At 33.1% G+C, this 11,715-nt stretch overlaps 1 protein-coding gene across 1 annotated transcript; it reads left to right on the forward strand.

Annotated features, from left to right (window-relative positions):
• Positions 1–776: 776 nt before the first annotated feature.
• On the forward strand, positions 777–5,318 carry LOC126705090 (proline-rich receptor-like protein kinase PERK7). The gene is made up of 8 exons (XM_050404040.1): positions 777–1,446; positions 2,370–2,906; positions 3,042–3,128; positions 3,545–3,615; positions 3,831–3,907; positions 4,095–4,239; positions 4,427–4,588; positions 5,046–5,318. The coding sequence occupies exons 1-8, from the start codon at positions 777–779 to the stop codon at positions 5,316–5,318; spliced, it is 2,022 nt and encodes a 673-aa protein (XP_050259997.1).
• Positions 5,319–11,715: the final 6,397 nt, after the last annotated feature.

Consider the following 11,715-nt stretch of genomic DNA (forward strand, 5'->3'; position numbering starts at 1 on the left):
ACTTCCATTAATGGAAGTTAGCTTTGTTAACAATATATGGTCCCTTTATAATTCCACACAAAATTAATTTGCAACATACCAATCATAGCCATCCAAAATAATGGTATATATTGTAATTGTAGGTGTAAAACAGAACGAGTATATATTTATATATGTAATGCAAGTTGTGTTAACAGAAAGTTCAACACAAAAATAGCAAAATTATTCCAGAATTATCCTCTAGGATAAAAATAGAAATTCATACATAAGATGCCCTAGTTTGTAGGAGGTGATGTGGGGAAGGAGACACGGTTTCTTCGTTTCTTTCATTGGTACTATTAGCATGCACCATCGTTTTTGTCTCATCCCTTTGAGAGTCTTCCTGCCCTTCTCCAAAATCTGAACAGGTACACCCTAATTCTTCTTTCTTTCTCTGAAAAAAGAAAGAAAAAGAAAACAAAACCCTAGTTAATGCAAATAAATAATGATGAGAATTGAGAAATGACTTCGATTAGATTGTATGTGGTTGTTTTCCTCACGGCTAAGATGGTGCTATTTTGTGTTGTGGATGGTATTTTATATTCTATAAACTTAAACGTATTTAACATTCATTAATTCTCTCTTCGATAGGTTTGTTGTTAATTTCTTGGTATATAAATTGTTAATGTCATTTGTTTACCTTTGATTTTGTTCTCTTTGTTGCATGAATGTATGATTTAGAGGTGACTCGTTATTTGGAGGAACGGTGGGGTTTGTCCGGCACCTTTTGATGATAAACTTGGTCGGAAACTCCACCAATGTCTTCTGAATCACCTTCTCCAACAGGTTCTCCGCCTTCCCCACCATCGAATTCTCCACCTCCACCACCACCACCAGCGCCAGCACCACCACCAGCAACACCCCCACCATCAACATCACCCCCACCAAAATCATCACCGCCACCATCTTCACCACCACCTCCTCCACCGCCCACTTCTTCTCCACCACCAAAAGAATCTCCTCCACCATCACCATCACCACCGCCGCCATCGCCAACCGCCCCTCCGCCTGATAACACGCCTTCCGCACCACCCCCACAAAATTCAAACACTAGTCCTCCTCCCCCACCTTCAAATAACAATGGTAGTAACAATGGTTCATCAACACCACCTACATCTCCGCCTCCTCCGCCGCCACCACCACCTTCTTCACAGGGAAATTCTTCTTCTCGGTCACCTCCTCCTCCGCCACGACAACTCTCACCACCACACAAGCCGCCACCGCCGCCTAAAAGCTCTTCAACTTCTTCTGACGCAGTGGGGTCCGAGGATTCTTCTTCGTCCAAGCTGCCTATCATAATTGGAGTTGCAGTCGGGGCAGGGTTGTTGCTTTTAGTAATGCTTCTGCTCTTCGTGGTATGCAGAAGAAGGAAGAAGAAGAAGGAGGAGGATCAGATTCAGTACTACCCTTCTTCTCACCCATCGAAAGGTATTTAATTCTCAAGCTCTTATTCTCATGAAAGTTTTACTGCATTAAGAATTCGTTAGGATGGGACTCAATTCTTAGAGAACAAAATTCTCATGACATGAAAGAAATTTATCTCTCATATATACATTTCAAATAAAATTTGAACTGCTGCTCAAAAAAAAAAAAAAAAAAAAAAAAAAAAATTGAACTTTCACCACAATTATACGGCGGGGATACGTACATTACTTATGTAATTTCAATCATTCATCTATTATTATAATAATATATATTAACGGTTTAAATTAGATAAGTATGATACATAAAATAGAGTATTTTGTAGGATTGATCTCTCATATACGTTCAAAACTAGTTGATTATTTTTTTTCCTTCAATAAGTATTGCCTCAAGAGGAGGGGAGGGGGGATGAGAGATCAAGAAACTATTGATATAATTATATCATTTTATCATAAAAAAATAAAAGATTAATGTTATACATATTTTATCTTTCAGGGGTTTGGGGAAGTAAGAGTTTTTTTTTTTTAAGATGTATTAAAGTTTGAATTGGTGTTTGCTCTATTAGATTCATGAGGTTTGGATGGTTGAAAAAGACAAACATATAAATATACTAATATAGTTTAAAGCATTACCATACAGTCATCCAACCGCACATTCAACCATGTTAAAACAATAGTAATAATAGGGACACAAAATTTTTCATTACATTTTTGTACAACTTATTAAGGTGATAGTTGTGATTAAAATATCATTTTTACATATATCTACGATAATATTTTGATGCACTGATCATGTCTACAATTATTAAATAAATAAAAAAAGGTTTTGAAAAGTTGAAAAACTATCCTCTCCATTGTACAAAGCTTTGAAATTTTGAGAAATTTGTCTCAAAGCCAAATCCTCAAGCACACAACTTTTGTTATGTGCAGGTCATGAATATTACAACGGTCCACCTTCACCATGGACCAACGGATCCAAACCTAGCGACCACGTTGTTAACATAACTCCGCCTCCGTCAAGCCATAGAAATTGGCCATCGCCGCCTCCCCCGCCACCCCCGGCATTCAATAATAGTAGTGAGATGAGTTCTTCCAACTTCTCTGGTCCCCAACGTCCAGCATTGCCACCCCCACACCCTTCTGTGGCTCTTGGATTCAGCCAGAGCAACTTCTCCTATGATGAGCTAGCAGTTGCAACCGGGGGCTTCACTGCGGCTAACCTATTAGGTCAAGGAGGATTTGGTTACGTGCATAAAGGGGTATTACCAAATGGGAAAGAGATCGCGGTCAAGAGTCTCAAATCGGGTAGTGGACAAGGAGAGCGAGAGTTTCAAGCCGAGGTTGAGATTATTAGCCGTGTCCATCATCGCCACCTTGTGTCACTTGTTGGGTATTGCATTTCTGGAGGAAGAAAGATGTTGGTTTATGAATTTGTTCCTAATGGCAACCTTGATCAGCACCTTCATGGTATGCTTTATAGTACTGATCGTCCCATTAATTAATGTTAGTTTATTTTGGTTAATGTTATATCATATTTTTAGTCATTATAAATACATTTGCAAGGTACATCTTTAACGATTTTTCTGTTGAAATCATGTGCAGGGAAGGGTGTCCCAACCATGGATTGGGCTACCAGAATTAAAATCGCATTAGGAGCAGCCAAAGGGCTTGCTTACCTGCATGAAGATTGTAAGTGACTTTTACATTAGCCTCTTACTCTTAAAATTATCGACTGCATTTCGTTCTCACATAAAAGTGAACCCCATATGTTCTATCTTAAGAAACCCCTCATATGGATACTAGGAAATGGATCAATTTTATAGTTGAGATTAAATATTAGTATTTAATGTCATATATTTGAGAATACTTTTTTCACTTAGGTTGTGTTTGGCATTGGTAGCTTTTTTTTACTATTTAGCTTATTTTTGCTATTATTCATGGGTCTTATTGCACTTTTTAGTACTATTCATGGGTTTTACTATATTTTTTCAGCTACCTTTTAACTTTATTTACAGTATTTTTAGCAAAAATTTTCAATTTCAGTTAAATAAACTATTCTCAAATATACTCTTAATCTCTCATATTAATTTGCTTGATACATGTAGGTCACCCTCGCATTATCCACCGGGACATTAAAGCTTCCAATATCCTACTTGACGATAATTTTGAAGCCAAGGTATGCGCGATATTGCTACATTTATTGCCTTAGTCCATATAAAAATATCATGCAAAGAAAAGAGAAGATTCTTCTCGTGTATGATATTAATAATGACTGTGTCTGTGAATTAAGCAAAGCTATGTGCAATATTGTTAAATTTAACGCTGTATTAATGTTTGTATCTGTTAATTGTTATCAATTGATTGATGTAAGTTGATTCATGACTTAATCAGGTGGCGGATTTCGGATTGGCAAAGCTAACTCAAGACAACTATACTCATGTGTCTACTCGCGTCATGGGAACATTTGGGTAAATTCTTAATAAAGATAAATTTCATTTTTGGAACCACCACTTTCCTTTACAATTTACGTTCATTTTGAAAACATTTAAGGGATAAAATTTTCACCAACACCAAATACAACCTCAGTATAGATTATAGAATGAAAATTGATAGTAATTTGTTGACTTGGGATTATCATTTTATCTACAAATTCAGGTATTTGGCTCCTGAGTATGCGTCAAGTGGCAAGCTAACTGAGAAATCTGATGTTTTCTCGTTTGGCGTTATGCTGTTGGAACTGATAACTGGAAGGCGTCCTGTGGATCCCTCCGGCGACATGGAGGACAGCTTAGTAGACTGGGTTTGAACACTCCCCTTAACAGAAAAGCATTTAGCTATTTTTCTATTGCGTGCTTTTACATCAGAGTGATGTTAAGGACACTAGAAATTAATTTTATTACCTAAGTCTTACAAACTGTTGTATCATCCCATTACAAAAAAGTAATTAATTCCGATGTTTTCATATTGTTTGGTTTATGTATCAACAGGCCAGACCAATTTGTGCCCGAGCAATGCAGGACGGGAACTATGACGAGCTGGCAGACCGTCTTATGGAGGACAATTATGTCCCCCAGGAAATGGCACGCATGGTGGCATGTGCTGCTGCAAGCATAAGGCATTCTGCAAGAAGGCGACCCAAAATGAGCCAGGTATGTATGTGTGTATGTGTATATATATATATATATATATATGAATGCGTACTTGTAAACAAGCTAAAGAAACAATAATTAGGTTCAATCAAATTACCACATTGACTTTTAATGGGACCTTCTAGGCCTTACTCTATCCTAATAGCAACCTGAATTCAATTTGCACTTAGATTTACTTTTTCTTTCATGTTCAATTCAAGATTCTGACATGGTTCTTTCTTATCTGTCCCAATTGTTATCTATGTCAGTTTATACTTGTCTAAATAACTTCTATTGGTTTCTTTTGCTCATATCCTTCACATTGTACAAATTTTTTTCTTTTTCAGTTTCTGTATTAGGCTTATTCAACGTTTGTAACCACAGACTAGCAATATTTTAACTACTTACATTAATGTTACATCAATTTGAGTTAACTGATATGGAAAGGATTGGTATTGATGAAATATTTATGGAACAGATTGTACGTACCTTGGAAGGCGATGCCTCACATGAAGACTTGACTGATGGAATGAGAGGTAGCAGCAGTGGATTCTTTGGCTCTAGTAGCTCTGAATATGATGCTGGCTCATACAGCGCAGACATGAAGAAGATTAAGAAGGTGGCACCGAACAATAACAGCCAGGAATATGCGAGCAGTGAATATGGTGCAACAAGCGAGTATGGGCTCAATCCTTCCTCCTCAAGCAGCAGTGGTCGCTCTAGCAAGGCACAGTCACAGATTAAACATTAACTTTCAAAATAATAGACGATAAAGTGTGATCCTTTTGGAGTCCAGACTCTCCAAAATTGGGGTTACCAGTAACATGCTATTCTTTGTCAAAATGATGGTAAAATGTCAGATACATCGAAGGCTCTAACCAATGTTCAAGACTCAACATTCAGCATTGCATCATGAGTCGTGCGGGTTTCGTAACTTCAGCTGTTTATTAGTGAATTTGTTAGTGAATACTGTTTACTTTACATTGTCATGTTTTGTTGCCATGATCATTAATGGAATTGTTTGTTTGTACCGACTACTGATACTGAACCTTATGTAAGACAATGTATTTGGAGGTAGCTTATTTATGCACTAAGATATATAAGATGATTGATATAAATGTGGTTTGGAATTGGTGAGCAATTTTGAGACAGATGGGGCTTGTCTGGTTTGGCTTTTGGAAGGATTGAAAAGTGCTTTTATAGAACTCCTTAAAAAGCTTTAAGGAGGTCCTTACTGAAAATAGCTGTAAGACTAGCTCTAGATTGAGTTCACTATTCATGAATTCAATATTCACTGGAATTTTGCCAAATACTCAAAACGCTAAAGAGCTTTTCAGTTAAACCTCTATATTGCAAAAGCTGTACCAGTAACACTCTACAGTTAATGACTTTAAAGGTTAACCATTTGAATATGGATTGTCACCAATTAGTCCTATACAAATTTGGAAGCTGCTGCTGAAGAATTGCAAGATCATGAAGGGAGTATTTTCTTCTAGTCTATTGAGAAAAATGCCATCAAAAGTTTGACATATATAGGTCTTCTGTTAAAGGCTGAAAATTATTAAAGGCTGGCTTTTCTATACATTAGTTGTTAAACAATTTGGATTTAATCTTGTTCAAACCAAAACTAAAGAAGGATAAAGAGGCAGATGTGGTTGTGCATTTCGTCAACAAGGATGAAGAGGCTTCTATTCGTCTTATTGGAGCATTTTTTTAGGGTGGAAACTTTTTCCCATGGTGTAATACAAGCTCTACGATCAACATCTATTTTTTTGCTTATCCTATACTAGCCGTTGGTTCTTACGGAACTTAAATTGCAGTTCATATAAATATAAATATATATATATTCTCTGTTACACTTTTACCATTATGATTGTCAATTGATCACATGTGAATTTCAGTAGTTGCAATTGTATTATCCAAAATTTTGAGCCATCCGTTGGACTACAATTAGCTGAGACATAAAATCTGTTTAGCATCAGCTTCAGCTTTAGCTTTTAACTTTTAATTTTTATATATAGCTTTTTAAAACTTTACATTTTTCCGCTTTTTCTCACTTTTTCAAAATATAAGTATATTTTAATACACTTTTAGCAAAAAAATTTCAGTAAAAAGCTGGATAAATGGTTCCCAAACAAGCACTATGTCCCATGAAGGAGATGCCACTAGTTAATCTCCCTTTCTCCTCTCCTTGGAACCAAACTAATTTTTTTTTTTTAAAGGTCATCCTTAAAATATGTGCTTATTGTACTAAATCCAATCCCCCCCTCCCCCTCCCTACCCTAAGAACCAGGTTGAACCTTTTGCAGTTTGGTGCATTTCCCGGCTCTTCAAAACAACATTTGCACACAATCCATATTCAGGCAAAGATTGGGTCCAATACTCCATTAAAATAAATCTAAGCCAAGTCCTTCATATTTTAAAAATAGTTATAGAGGTGACATTTTTGGTTTGTTAAGGTGTAGTTGTCGTCCTACAAATATATATTTTGGGACGAATATGTAGAAGTGAATCATACGATAGTTTGTAATTGCTTTGACATATTTGTCTAAAGATGATTCATTTTGATTAATTTGATTAAAAAAAAAAAAGAAAAGAAATCTAAGAGTATACATAGTGTGCATTTGGCATCAACTTATTTAGTTTTTTACTGAAAGTATGCTAAAATATACTTGTACTTTAAAAATGTGAGGAAAAAAAAAGATTTTAAAAACTGTACATAAAAGTTAAAAACTGAACTAATACTGTAGGTACTAGGAAAATGAAGGCTCAAGCCCATTAAGAACAATGATGCCTTGTCCTTCAAACTAAGCCTAAATAATAAAATTTTAACAGAGAGTGGGGAAAAAGCTCAGGTGTAATCCAAAACTAAGCACAAGTTTAAGACCAAAGAGTACACAGTAATAGGGAGAAGTAATTCAAGTATTTATTAAGAATAGTACTCCCCTCGGTTTTGTTCGAAGGTTGGGCCCTTATGCATGAACCTTCCAGACCTTACACAAAATTTCCCCTGTTTATTTTTTCTCTCCATCTTTTAGGAAAAAATGTTCAACCCCTTATCTGGGAGGTCGCCCTCCCTTATATATCTTTCCTTCTTACATCTTAGCCCTCCACCTGTATGCCTCATGGCTATTCTCAGGATACTTCAGGGTTCTTTTAAAGGTGGTAGAAGAGGTTGCTAGCTATGAAATTGATGTGCATTTATAATAGCTTAATTTTGCATATTTATATCATTGTTAGAAAATATTATCATACTTACTTTAAGGTAATTCGTGCATTTTATATTTGGTTTTGGAATAATGCTAAATAATCAATTTTGTGCTTAATTGAATTTTATTGTATGAATTTGTCTTTTGTAGGAGAATGAAATTAAATAAGTGAATTTGTGCAAAGAAAAAAAACTAATGAACTTTACTTTTAGAAGGGCCATGATGAAGTTAAAGAAGGTCAACCCAATTAAATTTAAGTCCAATTAGAGTAGGAAATCAAAGGAAATTTGCATCAAATCCAAGTCCAATTTGGATTAGGATTCTAGCCTGCACATCAGTTAGTATTTTTAGCATAACTTTCTGCTCAAATGTCCAATCGAAATGATTTAAGTTAGGCTGGAAAGTTAACTTAATGGGCTACAACTTTGTAATTTACCAAAAGTCCAAATTCTAATGTTAAATGGGCCAAAATCGTCGGTTAAGTGAAGCCTAAAAATCTGAGATTTTCTCCAAACGGGAATTCAACTTGTAATAGGATTCCTTTACCTATTTAAAGGCTCTTTAGGACAAAATTCAGGGAGGCTAGTGCTAGGGCTAAGGGCTGAATGTATAGAGAGCTACAGCTACCTCTTCCACGATAGTTAGATTTAATTATTTTTCTAGTTTAATGTTTAGTATTTTATTCTTGTGTTTTATTTCAATTACTATGAGTAGCTAAATTTATAATTACAGTTGAGGATGAAATCTTGTTAAGGATGAAACCTTGTTAAGGATTATCAGTAATATTTATGTGATTTGATTTTTCCCACAATAATTGTTCCTTAATGATTTAAATTGTTCTTACTTCATATTAATTGACTAAGATGAGATTCTAGATATGAGTTTAATCAGAAATCACTGTTCAAGTGTCACTTCCTCATTAATGCAGCTGATAAAGTTGTTGTAGGGCATTCATTGTAAAAAGGAGAGGTATACCTTTCCAGGAAACTTCCTCCCACCGTCTTTGCCCCCCTCAAGGTCCTTTCTCTTCTCCACAGGCTTTCATGAAACAATATCCTGTATCCCTTCTCATCCTTGGGTCAGTGAAGTCTTCGGGGTAAATACACTTCTATGGGTGGGATTGTACGAGATATTTCGTGTTCTAGCCCTCTTCGGTCCTTGGACCTCCCATAAATACCAAATAAAGATAGTATCTTGCAATTTAAAATTTACTATTAGTTTTTATTTCATGGAATAAACTTCAAATTATGTGACATGATACATCCTCTTAGATTTCTAAATATTAAATCTTTACCATGAAATGGACATGATCAATTGAATCAAAAAGAATCCAACTACCTTCTAGTATTATTTTTTTCATATACCAAAGAGATTAATGAATACTAATCTATATATATATATATATATATATATAAAATTAAAGCCAAAAACGTAGAGAAAATTCAATTAAATTCCAAATTAGAATTTAATTGAGAGCTAATTTTTGCCATATGTCAACTTAAGTTTATTAATTTTTTTGCAAAGTGAGTTAATGAGTGCAAAATACTAATGTGACATTTGGTATGGGGTAATGTTTTAGGATTCTTAAGAATGTTTAAAGATTCTCATGTTTGGTTGCAAATCACACTAGAGAATCAGATGTCAAGGACATCTGGATTTCCCCTCAACCCCTTTTTGTTGGAATGTGGATTCCCTTTAATACAGGTGGGTATCCATATTCTCAAAATTAAAGGAAATTGTATTTTTTTTATAAATTAATAATTTTTAACCCTTTTTCGTTATAATTTAAGCAATGGAGATAAAACATAAAACAAATCATCAATATCTTATAGACCTAAACGTTGTCAGGTTATTTTGTTATGGATTAAGGTCTTTTTAAAATTATGGTTACGAATTAATTTTTCTCCTTTTTATATCTCCTATTTGGGATTGGTTAGATGCTAAAGTAAGATAAATTATTTATTTTTATTAGCAAGATTTTTCATAAAAGTAAGAATTTAAATAGTTATTTTTGTATTGTACTTGACATTTTGAAATGTTAGACTATAGTTTTAATGTATTTATCATAATTTATAGTTTTCCTTTTTTTTTTTTTGGTCATTATTTATTCGGTGGAAGATTAAAAAAATAAAAAAAGACTAGATATTGGATTTACAAATCTAAGAATAGTATGGAAAAAATAAATAATTCATTTAAAATTCTTTGGAATAAACTAAACATTATAATCTCATGTTCCCGAGATGCTTATTAGATTTCTAATTAAACCAAACATAAGAATAGTTACATTCCTAGACATCCAAATTGCAAGGGGTCACATTCTCAATGATATAGATGCTAGGAGTAATGTGAATTCCCTCGTACCAAACGCCACCTAAAAGTCTAATATTGATGAACTATAAAATTAAAGAAAAAAAAAAAACCAATCACATATTACCACACAACAAAGACCACTACACACTCTATCTTATTAAAAATTATAAGAAAAAAAATGATCATAAGTAGTATTAAAATTAGATAAAAATTTTAACATGTGACTAATTACATTTACTTTTTTAAAAATAATTAATTTGACTAATAATTTATATTTTATGATAAAAAATGTGTTTAATTTAAAATGCATCAATGTGTATACATAAGTTACATGCTAATAAATATTAGTTATAGTGGCAACAAGAATTGGCTTAATAATTTTTAGGGGAAATTACCCTTTAATATCATAATATTTCACCCAAATTATTATCCCCCCACTCCTCTCCCCTAAATTTTTGATTTGCACAATTATCCAAAGTAATTCGTGTGAAAGATTAGGAATGAAATTTTTTTCCTAATTTTAAAGACTACAACTATTTGTTTGATTGCATGTTTAAAATGATTTCTTTTAATTTTAAGATTTTTATGCAATTCTAAAGTTACTTCTACAATAACTTGAAGTTTATTTATTAAAAAAAAAATCATTATTAAATTTAATATGATTTATCCAGTCTACGTATGAAAAAAATATTGTTATACCTTCAAATTGGCTCAAGAATGAGAATGAATGAATGACATTCTCAAAAAAAAAAAAAAAATTGGCTCAGGAACTCATGGGACTAGAGCACTAGAGCTCACCAAACAATATTTATGTGTGTTTAGATTTTTTTTTTTTTATTATTTTTTTTTATTATCAGATGTGTGTTTGGATTAGTTCGATGGTAAGTAGATTATTTATTTCCCAAGCCCAAATACAGAAAGGTCCGACTAAAGTTTTTATTTTTAAATATAGTTCTTTTAAAAAAAATTCCCCATAAATTTCTGATAAATAAGATTAGGTTTCTTACCTTTTTTTTTGGTAAGTTAGATTTCCCACTTTATTAAATTGGAAATTTATCTATTTTATACAATTTATTCCCTGGATTTGAAAAAAAAAAATTACTAATTTTTAGTTGAGTAATGCTATAACCAAAAACTATTTTACAAAATTTTTACAAATTGTTAATATAATCAATTTCTTATTGGTTGTTATCTAAACTCACCAATAACATTACTTTGTCATTTACTAAAACTTCATTTGGGTAAGGCTATTTGCGTCTGTAATTAGAGTAAGTTGCATTTTTGGCCTTTTTGTTTTTTTTTTTAAAGTCCAGTGCCTTTTGCACTGTTTATGAGATCTTATGAACAGTCCAAACAGGCAAATGCACAATAATTTCATTAACGAACAGTAACCGAAATATTTTTTTTTTTATTGTTTTCAGTTTGCAACAAAATAAACGATATCCAAATACACATTAATAACTACTTACCACATCAATAATTTGTGAAAAAATTTGTAAAATAATTTATATTTCTAGCATTACTCTTTAGTTTCTCGCATCAACAATCAAAATATTATTTTCTTTATTTTATAAATGAGAGACATTTTCAGAATTGAAATTGATTAATGAAAGAAAAAGGATATAAATC

This window comes from Quercus robur, chromosome 11, assembly GCF_932294415.1.
Source record: "Quercus robur chromosome 11, dhQueRobu3.1, whole genome shotgun sequence".
Taxonomy (NCBI): Eukaryota; Viridiplantae; Streptophyta; class Magnoliopsida; order Fagales; family Fagaceae; genus Quercus; species Quercus robur.

Bases quoted from the DNA above. Each gene is read 5' to 3' on its own strand.
- LOC126705090 (XM_050404040.1), top strand. From the start codon at position 777: ATGTCTTCTGAATCACCTTCTCCAACAGGTTCTCCGCCTTCCCCACCA. The intron at 3,616-3,830 runs GTATGCGCGATA...TGACTTAATCAG, and splicing joins ACGATAATTTTGAAGCCAAG to GTGGCGGATTTCGGATTGGC. The intron at 3,908-4,094 runs GTAAATTCTTAA...CTACAAATTCAG, and splicing joins CGCGTCATGGGAACATTTGG to GTATTTGGCTCCTGAGTATG.